At 35.6% G+C, this 18372-nt stretch overlaps 1 protein-coding gene and 1 long non-coding RNA gene across 4 annotated transcripts in view; one reads left to right on the top strand and one right to left on the bottom strand.

Moving 5' to 3' along the window:
- znf385d (zinc finger protein 385D) overlaps positions 1–18372 on the bottom strand; it is a 141135-nt gene that overhangs the window by 27512 nt on the left and 95251 nt on the right. For all 3 annotated transcript variants that reach the window (XM_044117354.1, XM_044117352.1, XM_044117351.1), the window contains 2 exons: positions 14672–14779; positions 3502–3670 (listed from right to left, as the gene is read on the bottom strand). In XM_044117354.1, the coding sequence (XP_043973289.1) occupies positions 3502–3670; positions 14672–14779 (277 nt within the window). The remainder of the gene's footprint in view (positions 1–3501; positions 3671–14671; positions 14780–18372) is intronic.
- LOC122831275 overlaps positions 5727–18372 on the top strand; it is a 43226-nt gene continuing 30580 nt past the window's right edge. Inside the window, exon 1 of the long non-coding RNA XR_006370666.1 lies at positions 5727–5780. This is a non-coding gene — a long non-coding RNA (uncharacterized LOC122831275). The remainder of the gene's footprint in view (positions 5781–18372) is intronic.

The following is an 18372-nucleotide window of genomic DNA, read 5'->3' as shown; positions in this document are numbered from 1 at the left end:
TGAAGCTAAAAGACAGTTTCATAAATGAAACACCAGCAGGTCCTGCTGCCAACTCTGTCCTCTTCCTCTGTTTGTTTCTCCTCATCTTCATCACCTTTTGTGATTTCTACATTCCCATTGATTTCAATGCACTCCAGTTCAAATTAAAAGGACTTAGAAGCTGTTTTGGTTTAACAGAGTTAGCACAGTCGAAGCTTTAGACATCATCTAAAAGAAGACATCGAGGATAACTTCCTTTGTCACAAAAAGTAAACAACAATGGGCTGACGTCAGATTTTAGTAGGATTTCTCTTTTGTCTTTGTAAAAGACCATTTCTCCTGCTAGCGATAAACTATCAAGTCTGTTTGGGTTCTATTTACCCAGAATGCCCTGCACTGTAGTCCACTTCCTGCTTTTGGAGATGTTAACTTCAACCAAACTGAGACCTTAGTTTTTAGGTAAACCACAGTTCCCTTTTTTGATCCACATCAGAGTTCAGTTACATGTCCACTCTTCCCCAAAACGAACTGGACTTTCCAGACAAACAAACTGGATCTCGATTAGCTGGTGGGCTCCTGCCAGACTGGAAACTGTTCAACAATAACCTAACAGCAACAGTGAAACATGGAGGTGGGAGTGTCATGATCTGGGATGCGTTGTTGTTGTAATCCAGTTTACTACAGTTTACTCCACCACTAAATTTACTGTGCATTTGGTGGTATAAAGAAAAAGTGACACTATCTGCAAGAAAATGAATAAATAAAGCTGAAGCTGAACTGGACCTTGCAACATGACAAGGACTCAAAAACACGCCTATAAATCCACAGAGAACTGGCAGAGGATTAAGGAATAGAACGTCCTGTACCGAGTCAGAACCCAGGCCCATTGTATTTCAAAAACAGAGACACTCTCATTAATAACATACAAGTAAATCTACATCACTTCAGCTCTGTTCTGCAGTCATAAATTTCTGTTACAATGAGAAATGGTTTTAGAGACCACAAATGGAAAATGTAGTTTTCAATTTTTAATAAAAAAAACACATAATCTTATAATTGAGTAACGGTGCAGCCTACATGGGAGTACAACGTTCTAATCCAGGAAGCACAAATTAGCTCTGACATTTTTATAGGAGGGATGTAAATCTCTAAAATATTCTCTCTAAAATGGAGTAAAACAACTCATATTGTGCATTAAATGCCGACAGTAGCCATCTTTAAACCTTCGTGATATAGGACAAGCTGAAGAAAATTGATGGAGGCCTGGAGCCGAGACAGCTCAATGTTTCTGCTTCTTCTCTAAATTTCCAAAGTCAAAGTGCCAGCTTTTACAATTTCTGCAGACTAAGAGAAGATTATATTATCCTTCACATATGTTCGTTCAGGAGACAGAAAAGGACTTATCAGCAGTGCAATTTGTTGCCAACTCAGAGCAACGAATAATCAGCATCTGGTTCCCATCAGTTGCTGAAAGATTTATTTTTTGCAAACCATTTAATGCGTGTTTTGTCCAGGAGATAACCATGAAGCAAACACCTGGCCAACATCACAGGATTTACACCACTGCTTGCACACAACAGCACAAATACACACTATTAGCAACAATGTGTTCGTGCCAAAATCATAATTAGAAAAATGGCACATTGGATAAAAACACAGAAAAGAATGACTTTTAGTATTCTCTGTTATGGAAGTTGAAATAAAGGGTGACATTAAGCCTTCATAGCTTTTTATTTCCTACAAAGAGTAAAAGGTGTTTCTGTTTTGATTATTTTTTCTTTATTTACTTCAATTTTGTCTTATTACGTCATCCTAGTTCTTGGTTTATTTTTATCTTTATTGATTTTTCATTCAGTCTTTTCCTTTCTGTTATTTGTTATTAGCTTCAGGAATTCACTTTTACCTTAAAGTTCAGGTGTTGCTGTATTTTACTCTAAATGTGGCTCTACACATGATGACTTTGGTCCAAGAAATATTGTTCTACAAATACTGTGGCTCTTTTGGAGGCAACTTTACAAATCTAACTTGTAGCAGAGCATTATTTTTAAAGGGACGGGATTTTTCCTTGGCAAACCTTCCAAACAAACCATCGTGGTACATGTTAGCTTTTCCTTAATCACACTGTATAGTTGAACTACTTTTAAATTGCTTATTAGAATATAAAGTTATTAAAACACAACACAATGTCGACTGGGAATCTAGTCAAAGTTAGTATGTGGACATATTGTCGTGCAGGACCATAATCTCTGCTTTCCCATGAACACAAGCAAAAACAAATACAGAGTTTTCATATGGATGAAAGACAGAAAAATGTTTTCATTTTTCCAGATATCTAGCTTTGTGCAGCTTAGATTTCCTTTTTCCTCAGTTTCAGTAGAGTAACTGTCAGTTTTTCTGAACTGGCAGAGAAAGGACTAGGTGACCTGAAACTGCAGTAAAAAGGAAAACAATGAGCATCGAGTGTTTGGAAGGTTTCTGAAAATATGTATCTACAGAGGAACTAAAAATCACTCCTGTTCTCGGAAGCTTAAAACTCTGATATTTTCTCTCTAACCTGGCAGTTTGCTGTGATCACATCAACCAGTATGTAGTTAGTTATGATCCACAGAGAGTTTGTTCAAGGCCTAAAGAGATTAAAGGTGCCCTATTATTTAACAGGTTAGAATAAGTCTACAGGCTGCAGACGTGTTGCAGCGTAACGTCACATACACAACATCCTGCCCCCATTTTCCCACTGGTGGGCAAAAAACTGCTTGCCGATGATAACCAGCATTGTTTTTAGCTGTCAAGTTGTCAACATAAAGCACTAAATCTTAAATGTATGCCTGACATATAAAAGAAATAGGGACGCAGTGATTTGCTACTAATTGTCAACACTACAACTTGCTGCGTTGTTTTTTCCTTTGCTGTGGCCCACTGCACTAAATTAATAATACCTACATCTCCAGGTTTCATTTTGTTAACAGGAATTGTTCTACCACGTCAGCTCAGCTATGGATGGCCTGTAAAAAAAATTTGTCCTTTCGGCCTCCATGTGCAAAATCTGGATGTAAACAATAACATGCAAAGTGTCAATACAAAACGTGTTCATTAATTTCAACATGGCTTTCAAAAGCCAGTGTACAGCACACCTTGTGTAAAACTAGCTGCCCAAATGTGCTGGAACTTATCTTGAGTTGCTAGGTGACGGGTTGGGGTTGCTAGGTAACGGGCAGTGCCAACTGATTTGCGAATGTCTTAGAAACGGCTCACTTTCAGGACAACAGAAAACATTAATTATCGTCAAAAACTGGTTGGGCGTTTTATTTTAAAGAACTTGGACTGTTTTTGGAAGCAGCAAAAACCCAAATGGAAGTACAGAGAAACTTTTAATTTTACATATTCATCCAGTTTAAGAGCCTGTGTAACTAACAGCAGGAGGAGAAAAGTGCATTTTAAGGTTAATGTTGCTGAGGTGCAGCAGCTGCATAAAGCCCAGGGAGCGTGTGTCCGGGAATGTTTAGAGGGCAGGAAAACACAGACCTTTCCTGTCTGTGCCGTTGGGGACCTGCAAGGTGTTGATGCCCTTGGCGTTCTCCTGGTTGGCCGTTTCCTTGGTGACCGCTGAGCCTTTGAGCTTACTCTTCGGGGTTTCCAGGGCTTTTAGCTTCTTGGCATGTTTGGTGCCCTTGTAGTGGGCCAAGGCCTGGCTCTGTGAGAGAACCAAACAAAGATATATTTAGCAGAATGTAGATGCAGTATGGAAAATAAAGAATAACACGTCTATACAACAAGCTAAACAGGATTAGCAGAGCAACGGAACGGAAATTTTTACTTAGTAAGTATTTATACTGCTTTTTGTTTTTGCACCGGCTAAATAAATTACACAAGAAAATCAGTCATACAGGACACGTTTTTCTTCTGTGTAGTAATTCTCTTTTCTATAATTTCTCAAATATCCAACATATGATACAAGACGATCACTGAGCAGAGAAACGCAGTCAGCAGGATTTAGGGCCAGTGGAAAAAGAGAGGCCTAATTTGGAGAAAGCTGCTTGGAGGCACTCAGAAACATCTTTGGAAAGCCACTGGGCTGGTTCTAATTCTTCCATTTTTAGGCATTTTGTGTCCAATCAGTGTGTTTTGCTTGGTGGAGGAATGACACGAAAGTGAACACACAACGAATAGCAGAGAGAGAAAAAATCTCTGCTATCCAACTTCACCTAAATGAGAAGGTGGAGCAGCTAAAACACATTGTAGAAATCAACTAAAGAGACACAAACTGTTGGGAAAATCAACACTTCACTGCAGAAAACAGACTTTTGTTGCATTATTAAGGTTCTAAATGATGCATAAAACCTGAACACTGACAATCCTGGAGATCAGAGATTATTTTTTTACCTGTACAAACTTTGAAACCCCTCAAACTTTAACAATGTTTTCTTTTATTTTGTTTCTAAAAACCACCATATCTTCTGTTATTCTGGTAAAAAGTTGTTTTGGTTTCAGAATCTCACAATGAAAGATTTATGAATATTTGACCTAAAGTTTATGTAATTGATACACATGTTTTTTTTTAAAAAATGGTAGAAACCCCATTGGCACATCTGACAACTCCCATAAAAATGCACTGCAAAAAAATATTTTTGGTCTAGTTTCAACTACAAAACAAAACTAACTTTTCAACAAGATAAAGAAGCTTGTTTTAAGTAAATTACTCCTGGATATTGATGAAAAAGTGCTTGTTTTACTGGTAAATGATATAATATTGCTTATAAAAAGACATATTTTCCATAAGTGAAATAATCTGCCTGTGACCTTTTTAATCCATATAAGAGGAATTATTATTTTAAGCTAAGCTCCTATTTTGCTGAAAGGTTACTCATGAGTTAGTTTTGTCTTATTTCAATGTACTAAGATATTTTGACTAGAAACTAAACTAAAAATATGCAGCTTTACTTATCTAATAGATCCTAAAAATGGGAAAGATGAGGGAGAGGACATAGGATAGGATTTAATTTTTTTTTTAACTTTCTCAAATTATAGGTTAAATTTTCTAAATATTTCACTCTCTGATTCCCAATAAAAACAGAAGATTGGTTTATTTTAAGACATTTTACTCATCCTTACCAGGTGAACCAATAGTTGTAAGAAATGTGCAAGTTTTCTTAAAATTTCCGCTTTTCTTTTCTCAGTTGACAACAGAATTGTTTATAGCTGAAAATATTGTGGATGAAGCATTGTTTGATTTTACAATCTGAACACGTACATTCACTAACATTCACCTTCAAAACAACAAATTCATGCTGACACAGAGACAGGAGACGCACACTCTGAGCTGTCCTTGTTTACCGCTGAGGATTTCCCAGCATACTTTGCCTGTGGCAGGAAGGAAGCCATGAAGGAGGGATGAAACTGCCTCTTGGAATAAATAAGTCAGCGGTTTCAGGAATGCAGGGAATATTATTTATGGTCCACAGCTAAACAAAGGCCAGCATCGCCTGTTATGTTTTCACAGTCTTTAGGTCAGTCACTGGTGGTCCACGGGCTCCCCCTGGTGGTCTGTGAGGTACTGCATGTAAACGACCGTTTATTTACCGTGACGTCATCTCAAAGTGCGACGCTACAGCTAGCTCAGCAACGGATTGTGTTTAAAGATAATGATGGATAAATGGCTTAAAACCGGGTCACTCAAAGGAAAATCAGAAGATACCAGCGGAAAAAGAAAACAACGCCAGGATTACTAACGTGATCGGAGGAAGCAAAGTCAAACCGGATGGGAGGATTCGTGTCGTTCATTAGCCGTGAACGAGTCTCAGTTGGTGAGAACTGTTCTGTTTTACCACTTCGCTTGCTTATAACGCTCTGCTCGCACGATACCAGCTATTGTTACTTTTACCAGTTATTTTTATTTAATTAAAAATGCTTAAAAATTGAATTAAATAAATAGCTAAATACAAAGAAATGGGTGAATTCTTTTTATATTTACTGGCTCAGAACATGATTTCTGTTTCTGCCAAAGCAACTCAAGTCTGTTTTTCTTTCAATGTGCTGATAAATTACAAATAGCCCCAAAAAGTTATTAATTCACACAACACATTGTAAAAGAGCAACTTATTTTTTTCATTTCCACGTGTTTGACATCACTGGAAAGCTTTAAGAATCAGTAAACAGCTCAAAACGTCATTGACTTGTATGATTTTATTGTGGCCAAGAAAACTAATATTTAAATTTCTGGTTGTATATTTTAAGATGTGTTATTGCAGGGAAATCTTAAGTTAGGTGGTCTGTGAGTGCTTGTTAACTGGATTAAATGATCCTCAAGCTTGAAAATTTTAAAAACACTGCTTTAGATGCTTAATTTTTCTAAAAATGATTGGAAGCTTTCATTGTTTCTCTTCAGGCTACAAATTTTTTCAGTAATTTCTTTTTGGGGGGGAAGATTTCCTCTAAGCAGCATCACTTTTTCAAACTAACTACACATCTTGTCCTGGCATGTAACTATTAATTTGAGCCCACATTCATCACCCTGCAGGTACCAAAGACCCAGCTAACAGTTTGTCATGAGTCTGCTGTAATATGGATGGCTGTTTAATGCAGCCTTAGCAATATTTCATCTTTTATCAGCGCAGTGAAATGGAACGCCCGGATTCCACGTCTGGTGCTCGTTTTATTAAATCCAGGGGTGAAATGATTTGTTTTCCTCCCAGGTGCTCTTTGAAGAATACAAGACATAGAGGACAAAATAAAAATAAAAAATAAAACAGTGATGCTGTATTTCCTGAAGAGGTTAAATCCAGATCCGGAGTCATCATCACAGAAATATTTCAGGCAATTTGAAATGAAGGATTCATTTGATTTTAGTGTTTTAAGTTTTTGTTTTGGTCTAGTTTCTAGTGCAAATACCTTAAAATACAATAAAACTAACTTAGCTGTAACGTTTCAGCAAGATGTAGGAGCTTATTTTAAGTAAATAATTCCTAAATATTAATTAAAAAGTACTAGTTCAGTTGGTAGTTTATCTCACTTGCATCATGGGAAAATGTCTTGTTTTAGGTGAAATAACTTGCCAGTGGAACTAGTACTTTTTTAATTACTATTAAGGAAATAAGCTTCTTTATCTTGTTGAAAAGTTAATTGTAAGTTTGCTCTGTCTTATTTCAAATATAGACATTTGAATCAGTAGCTAGACCAAAACGTCTTGGTAACATTTTGTGTTTTTACAGTGTATTTTCATGGGTGTTGACTATTTTTTTTCCACTTGAAAACTTTTTAAAATCAATATTAAAAAAAATGTACTTACAGTGCCGCTATATTTTGCTGAAAAGTTGCTTGTACGTTAGTTTCGTCTTATTTCCAGTGTATTATAATGTTTGCAATAAAAAATACTTGTTTTTGCAGTGTTTAATGTTCAGTTTGACCTCAGAATCCTTCACTTTCACATTTATGACAACACTGTAATATTTTCTTCCCATTTTTAGTTTTATACACGTGACTCATTGTCATACACTGTAAAAACACAAACTCTAACCAAGGATTTTTGTCTTGAAATAAGAGAAAACTAACTTCCAAGGAACTTTTAAGCAAAATATAATAGATTGTTTTATATAAACAATTCATTAATATTCATTATTTCACCTATAACATGGGGAAAATGTCTTGTGAAATAATCTGCCAGTGCAATGAGTACTTTTTTAAAATCAATATTAAGGAATTATTCATGTTGCTGAAAAGTTGCTTGTAAGTTAGTTTTGTTTTATTTGAAGTGTATTGAGCTATTCGGACTGAAAGGCAGACAGTAAATACTTGTCGTAGTTTTGTATTTTTACAGTGCAGCTTTGGATTTCTGCAGGAGTTTCTTGCTGAATGTTTCAGGTTATCATCCTGCTGCAGGTCTTGGATCTTTTTCAGCCTCAAACTGGTTTTTTTTTTCCAGGATTGTTCTGCATTTTGCTTCACTTTTGTTCTCATTGTGTCAACATGCAAACATATTTTATGACTCTCTTTCAACAGCAGCTTTCTTTTTGCCACTTTTTCTCAAAGGCCACATTTGTAGGTTTCACAACAAATTTTTAGTTTGCTAAAATCACCTGAAACTTCCGTTTTCAGGTGATTATAATAGTAATCTGTGAGATACTCAAAGCTTGGTCAGTTTTATTATAAACCTTGTTTTAAAACTCTCCTCACTCCTGCTGAGGTCTGCATAGAAAAGCTGGTTTTATACAGAGTAGTGGGGGGACACGATTAAAATTTTTAATCAAGTTAATTGCTGGGTCTGTAATTAATTAAGCGAAATTAATCAAATTTTAATCCAAAGCTATAATAGAGGAAAATAAGCACCATTTTAAATTCAAAAACACTTTTTTGCTCATAATATATTGAATAAATAGACATGTATGACAGAGTATTGGAGCCAAACGAGTAAAAAGTACAAATTTTAAAAAATTACATTACGAGAATAAAGTCATGACACTACAAGAAGAAAGTTAAAATAATATGAAAATAAAGTTGTAACAACATCAAAATAAAGTCATATTACGATGATAAATGTGTAATTTTACCAGAATAAAGTCAGAATATATTGACTTTATTTTTGTAACACAACATTATTCATGTATTATTTTGACTTTATTTTTGTACGAGTTTATTCTCATAATTTTATTGTTTTGTTTTCTAATCTTCCATTGTTTATATGAACTAAACAACAAATATATTTGTTTTTAATCGGGGCCATTCAACCATCAGATTGATGCAAAGTCGTGGTATTTTATGTTTTATGTTTTTATGTTTGAATAGTTTAAGTAAAAGTCCTTTTAGCACAACAATAGCCTTTTTTTGTTTTTTAATTAAACCTCTGTGTGCGTCTGATTTTTGGTCGTACCAGAAACGCAAAACGTGGAGAAAAAATTGGAACCTTAAAAAAGATAAAAAATTTTCTACATGTTAAAATCTATTGAGTTAATTGATTAAAATTGACAAGTCATTGTGCACAAATAGACTCTATTAAGTTAATTCTGAAGCCAATTAATTTCACAGGTTTTATTTAACGGTAAATGAGGGCAGGAGGGCCACACTTTTCAGATTTTTATTATGAAAAAAGAAGAAATCATGTTTAATTTTGACAGTTATTCACTTCTTTGTGTTTGTACCATAATATCCCCAATAAAATACAGTAAAATTCTAGTTTTAAGCTTTCTATTTCAAGCCACCATAACTTCTCTATTAAAGTGGAAATTGTTTTAGAACAAAGCTAAAAACTATTAGTTCTCCAAAACAATAAAAAGCCACTAAAATCCCCAAACCACAAAGAGAAACCCCAAAAGCCTTTTCCCAACATGATTTGCTCTAAACCTCAGCTATTAATGTTATAAAACATAAAGCAATGAGCAGAAAATGAAGCCATAACATGTCACTCCATAAACTGAAATGATGTAAAACACTAAAGAGTAAAAATAAAATGCAACAATCTCCTGTCCCCAAAGGATATGCTAATTAATCTGTCCAATTAAATGAAATATTTTAACTTAGTGCTTATGTCAGGATAGGGACCCTGTTTAAGGAGTTATTCATCTTTCAACTGTTGATTTCCCCAAAGCTTTTTGCGTCATTTTTGTGGTTTTTGCTTATTTATTTATCTTTTTATGGCGTCATCCTCCTCCCTTATTTGTAATTCTGAGTTTATCCACTATTCTTAGCCGGTCATAAATCTTTATGACCCAGATTCACAGGGTATATAAACACTCTCCTGGAGTCTATGGAGTCTTGAGCTTCTGAATTATGGAAATAGATTTCTTTAAGGGTGCAAGATAAATCTATAGCGGTTCTTTTTCTTGCATTAATGGGATATGGAGGTCATTTGGATTGTTCCCAGTTTACAGCTGCTGCAATGCACACACCTGTGGATGAGATAAAACCCCACAAAATGACTCCAATTCAACAAATAATCCCAGCTAGCCGTTTCAGGAAGTTATTACTATGAGACATAAATATAGCGCTTTAGAGGCTGCAAGTTTGAAAGGCTGAGAGACTGAGAAACGTCGAGAATGATTTGTGAAACAAATAAAAATAAACACATTCCTAAAAATACAGGTTTCTCTGCTCCAAGCAAGCAGCCAGAACATGCTCCCTGCTGAGCATTATTCATATATTTGGATGAATCTAATTATTCCTGCATGTTGCTGTAGGGTTGTATCAGAAATGTACTAATGCTCAAGAGCAAGATTTGTGTTTATGAAGGATAAATCTTTCATGGAAAACAGGCACATTGATGTTTTTTTGCACCTGACTAATACAGTGATGTAACAAAATAAAAAAAAAAACAATTTGCCTTCCTTATATATTTTGCTCTTTTTCTAAATCCTGAATGAGAGCAAAAACTCTGGATCTGGCTAGTCAAACTGTCAAAAATAATTAGCTTATTTCTGAATTGGAGGTGCCTTAACTTTCTAAACTGATGTTATTTGGTAAAAAGTCTATTCAAGTACTGAGTAACTAATCAATTATTTAATATTTAAAAATTACACCATTAGATGGACCAAAATATAAAGTTAAGTGGACATTTCGGTATTTTGACAACCAAAATGACAATAATACCGGCAAATAAAATGTTTCCCAATCAGTTTCTTTCAATAAGAAACTGATGAAGCTTTAACAAAAACTGCAGGTGTGTGTCTGTGTCTGGTGAGTTTTTGGTTAAAACATGTTTGTTTTTCATTCAGTGGGTAGAAAATCCAGACATTTTACACAAGTAAGAGTAGAAATACTTCATAATAAAATTACTCAAATAAAAGTAAGAAGTAAAGTACATTAAAAAAATGTTACTCAAATAAGTAAATGTAACTCATTACTTCACAACTCAGGCTTTAGTTGTTACACCTAGAAACTAGCAATCAGGCCCCAAATCTGGGCCTGAACACTCAGAGCCACATAGATACAGTTACAAAGTCGGCCTTCTGTCACCTGAACAACATTTCTAGGATTAAATCACAAATGTTTCAGCAAGATCTAGAGAAACTCATCCATGTATCCATCTTTAGTCGTATTGATTACTGCAACAGTGTCTAAAAACATCAATCCTCCAGCTGCTGCTGATCCAGAACGCTGCTGCTGGAGTTCTGACTAAAACCAGAACATAGAGACCATCAGCCCAGCTCTAAAGTCCCTACACTGACTCAGAGCATAAACTATAAAATACTGCTGTTAGTTTATAAATCACTGAACGGCTTAGTACCACAATACATTAAAGATCTGCTGCTGTTGTCATAGCAACCTTCCAGGCCCCTCAAGTCTTCTGGTTCTGGGAATGCAGAGCAGAAGAAGTATCAGAACCAAACATGGAAAAGCAGCCTTCAGCTTCTATGCACCACAAATCTGGAACAAACTTCCAGAAAACTGCAAAACAGCCGAAACACTGAATGCCTTTAAACCTAGACTAAAACCCACCTGATTAGAGTTACTTTTTAACCATAATAAATGGAACATTGATCAACTTATTTGATGTGTATTAACAATGGCGTCTGACAAAATGTGATGTTTATTTCTGGTTTGTTTCATAATGTTTGAGCTGCCTTGTTGCTGAAAGGTGACAAACACAGAAACTCGACTTGATAACTTTTTCCCAAACAGACGGTTTCATATCTTCTTCTTTTACTAAAAGAAAACTGTAATATGTTGTTAGCCTGTAGTAAAGGCATTAAAATCTCACCACACTGTCTTTATACTGTATAAAAATGTAAAAGTAAAAAATTAAGTATTCTATTTTTAGCTGTAAAAGGCAAAATGAACAAATAAAAGTAACAATATGATATTTTGAAGCTGCAGTGTGATAAAATAAAAGAATTTGGATCCATTTTTTTAACCACTAGGTTAGAAAAGATACTATAATATTAGGAAAACATTGCATGAAAACGTTAAGCTTTCTCTTTGCCACGAGGTGAAAACAGTCCCGCTCTGTGCAACTGATGGCTTCATTTAAACTTAACTGCCATTAAAGTCTTCATTATCATTACAGACACGTTTAGTTAAGACTTGTTTTGTCAGGCCTCAATCTGTGTGAAGCCTCTAGTGGGAAAGTCAAAACATGCAGTTAGTAAAAAATAAAATTAACTAAACTAGATGTTCTTTTGGTGAGTTAGTACCAAGGGCACATTTTATCTAAATGATTTTACAAACTTATTTGATTATTTGAATGCAGTGAAACAGTACAAAATGCAAATTCAGCCATGCTTAAAAGCAATAATTTTATTTATTTACAGCTAATAATTGTTACATTTTTCTCACAAATTTGGCACCTTTTGTCTATTTTGATAACTCAAATATCTGAAAACAAAAAGAGAAAGGAGGAGCAAATATATTTTGGTGTTAGTTTAATTACAGAGTGATGCTGAATATCAAGGCTTAATGGCAAAGGTTTGCAGCTGAAGTGAAGGATTAACATTTTTTAGTGTTTATATAGTTTAAAGCTTAAAATAAAGTGGGGTGGTGAGTTTTGATGTACGTCAAACTCTCCGATGTCTTTACATCTAAAAATGTTAATGATGCAAACAGAAATAATTATAAAGATGAAGAGAAGCCAGACAAGAACTGTGAAACAAAGATGACTGAAATAATAATAATAATAAAAAATCATTGAGTAAGTTGTTAAAACCCAAAAACTAAAGGTATGAAAATAAACTCCAGCTGTTCAGAAGTTAAAACTAAAAACAACCAAGTTCAGTTTCCTACATCAAGAAAAAATTATTTATTAAAAGTTATTTATTAAAAACTGTAAACTGATACTATTCAGTTAACCAGTTGTTAAAAAGACTGAAACAAAAGAAAGCTGTTGTTTTTTCTTGTCTTTTTCTTTTTTCTTTTTATCTCTTTCCAACTTTTGCTTTTTACACAAGCGCTCATGAACAGGAACATAAAATTTTATTTAGCACACTCTGTCCAATTCGTTTCTCTGGCAGATTTAATTATCTAATCCATCTGGTAGTGGATAAGTTTCTTTAAAAATTACCCGCAAGTATCTGAGTGCGTCCACTCGTCACGTAAATATGGCTGACAGCCGCCGGTTTCTTCAACGAAGGCCTGAATGAGCAGCTGCTGAACAGTCAGTAAGTTCTTAGATATGATTTCCTCTGTAAAACATAATAATCCTGTCCTGATTAATCACCTGCCCATTCAGCGTTGAAAATGGATTGATTGCTGCTTAATGAAAGTGCCGTGACACCGCCAGTTAGGGATGCTTCTGATTTAACAACATGCACCAGCACTGATTTTCTTTTTAAATCTTTTTTGATTACTTCCAAAGTGGTATGGAAATTAGGTGCAGGAGAAAATCGAAACCCATCTGCTTGGTTAGGCGCTCGAACGTTGGTTAGATTTAGCGAGTTAATGCGAAACGCCGAGCGTTTGATTAAAATACTCAAGCATCTAGAATATACTGAATATGGAAATATGCTAATAAACTCTACCTGCTGTGGTACGCATGATGTTCTTGGAAAACATGGAGAAATGGCAACAAACAGAAAGAAGAAGTCCTTCAACCTCTGACAAAGCTGTGGTTTTAATTAATAATGTTAAGCCTTCAAAAAATCCCACTTTTATATGTAAAGAAGAAAAAAGATTTGAATACTCGTAATTAAAAAACGTACACTGCAAAAAACACAGAACAAGTATTTTTGTCTAGTTTCCAGCATAAATATCTTAAAACACACTTAAAATACCACATGGGTAATTGTTCAGCACAATATGGGAGTTTGTTTTAAGTCAGTAATTCCTTAATATTTATGAAAAAGTATTTGTTATAAGGGAAATAATCTGCCAAAAATATTTTGGGAAAAATGTCTTGATTAATTCCCTTATAGCTGATAAGTGCCTCAACATCAGTATTAGGGAATTAAAATGAAATTTAGCATTTTGCTGAAAATGTGCTTGTTAGTTGTGCCTTACTTCAAACTATTCAAGATATTTACACTATAAACTGGACCAAGAACAATTGGTAAGATTTTGTGTTTTTGCAGTGCAGTTTCATTTCTATAGAGAAGAGTTGTGGAAAAATAAACATTAATTCCATTTGTTAAACAAAACACAGAATCTTAAGGGTTTTTTTAATCTAGTTTCTAGTTAGTACACTTGAAACAACACTTGGGTTGCTAGGTAAGAGCCTGAGCTTAGCCGGGGTTGCTAGGTGAAAGTTAGTACCTGCTAATTTGTGACACTACACTCGGGAGGTTTTTTTTCAAACGGCTTATTTTCCAGACACCAGAAAAAAAATAAAAAATTAACGTCTTGCTAAAAACAGTTTCTACTGTTTTTAGAAGCAGTAGAAACCCAAACTGAAGTACAAAAACATACAAAATTACACGTCAACACAAACCATCCGGTTAGGATTAATGGCTGGTGTCTGCAGAAGTTTTATGTCTTTGAAGTCGTCTAAAAAAAATAAATAAAATCTTTATTCACTTCTGATCCTCACGCAATTTCAGCAACAGAGTAAGCTACTACTTCATAAAAAAAACATGAAAGTGCTCCCGGTTGCATTTCATAAACTTCATAAAGTGCCTACCCGTCAGGTTTTTTTGTCTGCTGCTCAGTCAGCATCATCACCTACAGAGGACTGAACAATGGATCTGCATCTCAATGCAGCTGCAATTCGGGCCGAACAGCCCAGCAAATTAAGCCTTTGTGGAATCTGATTCTGCAGAGAATTTATATTCGAGTCGCTCACCTGTGAGTTGAACCTCAGCTGGCAGACGCTGCAGGACACATGCTTCCTCTTGGCTGTGGGAGGGATGCCGAGGGTGTGATGGAGGACGGCTTTCTGCACCGGGTCCATCTGGAGGACGGACACAGACAGACAGACAGACGGGCCGGCTAATTAAAACGGTGCTCAAGCTGACTTGTAAATCCACCTGACTACGCAGACGCTCGCTGGGCTGTGAAGAGAAAACAGGCTGCCTGGAGCGAAATGGAAAGCTGTGTGTCAATCTTTCACCTCAGTGGGTGAATTCAGGCTTTTTCACAGGAACAAGTGCTTCTTTCTACTGACCGTGGGGCAATGGCTGCTGGCTAACTCCTAATGGGGATCATTCAAATGATTCTCCCTGATCGCCTCTCACTGTGTTTTTCCACTACAAAAGTCCAGATAGAAAGGGAAAAAAGTTTTAGCTACTTATATCCTCACATTATTACAATTTTTAACCTATTGATTCCTCTTAGATAGAGGTTTGTTGAATATTTAAAGTCTTTCAAGACGAGTTTCTGCTCTGATTTAATGAGGATGATGGAAAAAACCTGTCGACACTATGAAAGCAACGCAACTGTGGTATAGATGTATAAAAACTAGAGATGACGTTCTGGCTTTTCTCCAGAATTCTGATCTTAATCTTCTGAGATTAAAATCTGAATTTTGAGGGGAAAAAATTAAGTATTCTGAGACTAAAGTAATTGTTTCAAGAAAGAAAGGCCACAATTCTGAGATTAAAGTCACATTGTGGGAGAAAAAAGTCTGAATTTTAGGATTAAATTAGAATTCAGAGTTTAAAGTCAGAATTTTGAGGGCAAAAAGTCAGATTTCTGGGATTAAAAATCTGAATTCTAAGAAAAATGTCATATTTCTGAGGGGAAAAAGTCACAGAATCTTGAAAAAGAAGTCACAACTATGAGAATGAAATTATATTTCTGGGTTTAAAGTCACAATTCTGAAAATAAAAATTCCAAATTTGGAAATTAAAGTCATAATTTGGAGATTAAAGTCAGAATCTTGAGAAAAAAGTCACAGTCCTGAGAAAAAATGTGATAGTTCAGGGATTAAAATCAGGATTCTGAGAAAAAGTCCTAATTCAGAGGGGAAAAAAATCAATTCTATGATTAAAGTCAGAATAGTGAGGAAAATGAAATTCTGAACAAAAAGTCATAATTCTGACATTAAAGGTCATAATTTTGAGAAAAAAGTCAGAATTTTGGGACTAAACTGAATTGTTTTTCTTCTTTCAGTGGCCATATCCTCTTCTGTAATATTCTCCCCAAACTCAGACACTTTCTCCACTCCACACAATAAATTTTTTTGTAGAAAATAATGTTTTGTAAAGGACTTTGACTTGGGATAAAGCCGGATAAACAAAGGTCATACCACATAATAAAACCGTCTACCAGCATTATTCAGTGATAAACACGCGGTAGAGTTGTACGTTCAGAATACATCGGCTTGAGGGAAGAAAGCTCCTTGACAAAAACAAACTTTGCTCATTTATCTTCTCGCCGCTGCTGGCGGCGCGGCGACTAGCAGGCGGCGTGTCGCACCTCGGGTCCAGCCTAACCTCATATCTCACTTTTCCACTCCGCTCATTAATCTAGGAAAGCAGAGCGCAAACACTCGGCAGATGTTTTATTTTGAAGTGCAGCTCCATGATATGAAGCAGAAGTGATACCAAGCTGCTGCTGCGCAGATAATAAGCTGGATGGACTCATTGTTCACTGACAAAAGAAGAAGAAAAATGTCCGTCGGCACACAAAAGAGCCGCTGCAGCGCAGAAATTTCATGCATTTTCAGCTTCCTGCATCTGTGAAACTCTAATTTGTCTGTTTTCTTTTCACTTTCTGAAGAGAACAAACTGGTCCGTTTGACTCGGGGAAACCCTCACAGTGGCCTCATGGCGGGAGAAAGTGGAAAGGCGTTGGCACATCGTGGGAAGATTAATCAATCTTGACATTTGTTTAGCAGACAGTGTAATGATGTTAGCTAGTTTGACTGACTGACTTTTTTATTATCATTTTGTATGCACAGGGGTGTATACAGAACGAAATGTCGTTGCATACGGCTCAGGACAATATTTTGAGGTTCCAACGAGGTTACTCCAGAATAAATAAATACAATATTAAATATAAAGTGCAGGAATGACCGTAAAATAGAAGTTATTTAGCTATGTACATGAAGTGAGACCAGTTTTCAAGTGCAGTCCAGTTAAGAGTTCAGCAGTCTGATGGCAAGTGGGAAAAAGCTGTTTCTGAACCTGGTGGACCTGCACCGGATGCTGCAGAACCTCTTTCCAGAGGGCAGCAGGGAGAACAGTGCATGGTGGGGGTGTGAGGGTCACTGACGATGTTTCGGCCTCGGGACACACAGCGTCAGTCAAATAAAGTGTTGCCATTATGGGATGCTGGTACTTTTTCCTAAGTTTATCCTGAAGAAATAAATGTCTTTGAAGTTTTAATTGTGAGCCGCAATGAGCAACTAATAAAAACAGGCAAAGAGACATTTCAGCAGACAGAAAGTAATCAGCTGCAGCTGGAAGCGTAAACCTGGAAGAGAGAGGCTGAACGCCGGAGTCTGTCTGGACAGGACATGAATAAGGAGCAGCTGGGTGGGCAGGCTGATGCCTGCCTGAGGTCATAAGGTCATATGACTGAGAGCAACCAGAGGTCAGACTAAGTCAGACTCTGGATGGCTCCGGTGAAGGAAGAAAAATAAAACAATCTGTTTCTTAACCTCCATTATTAATGGCTGTTCAATATTACAAGTTAATGTTAGGGCTGAAAAAACATCACAATAAGTGTTTTATATCAGTCAATATCAATAATTATTGATTCATTTTAGTTTTAAATATCTAAAATACTGCTTGACCTTTCCTTTTTTATCCAGTTTTAACTCCACGTCATTGATTTTCTAAATTATTTTTAAGCAGTTATGAATCTCCTTTAATTGCCGCCGTTACTCAGCAGGTTGTTGTTAAGTAACCACAGAGTGAGTGAGTTGCTAGGTAACCAAAGAGTGAGAGAGTGAGTTGATTTTCTTATCTGGTCGTAGTTAATAATGTCTTTTCTCTGCCTAAATGCCCCAGAATGGAAACTGTTTTTGTCTCATTCCCACTGCAAATATTTTATTACACTTGAAATGACAGAAAACTAACTTACAACTAAAACAATCCTAGTTCCACTGGCAGATTATTTCTCTTATAGCTTGACATTTTTCCTATGTTATAATGAAATAATCTGCCAGTGGAACGAGTATTTTTTTTAATCAATGTTAAGTAATTATTTGCATAAAACAAACTTCTATATTTTTCTGAAAAGTTAGTTTTGTCTTATTTGAAATGAAACTTGACAAAAATACTTGGTAATATTTTGTGTTTTTGCAGTACATGAAGAAAATTAGCAAACATCTATCGAGCGACATTAAAGGAAACGTGACAGATTCTGTTCTTCGTTATTTTAGGTTTTTCAGCTGTGCAGCTTCAGATTAGAAACTGACTGGAAGATACAGAGAGGCTCAAATTTATTCAAAACATGAGCTGTGGCATTTTTAAAGGAGAGGACAAAATAAAAAAATAAAAAAACATGAATATGAATTCGCTGGAAGAAGAAAATTGGAGCAGAGAATGTTATAATTTTAAATGATTAGACAAAATGTCACACAAACAGTATTCAGGA

Source organism: Gambusia affinis, linkage group LG05 (assembly GCF_019740435.1).
Source record: "Gambusia affinis linkage group LG05, SWU_Gaff_1.0, whole genome shotgun sequence".
NCBI lineage: Eukaryota > Metazoa > Chordata > Actinopteri > Cyprinodontiformes > Poeciliidae > Gambusia > Gambusia affinis.
Note: the sequence above shows the minus strand (reverse complement) of the source record. Positions and strands in the feature narration are given on the sequence as shown.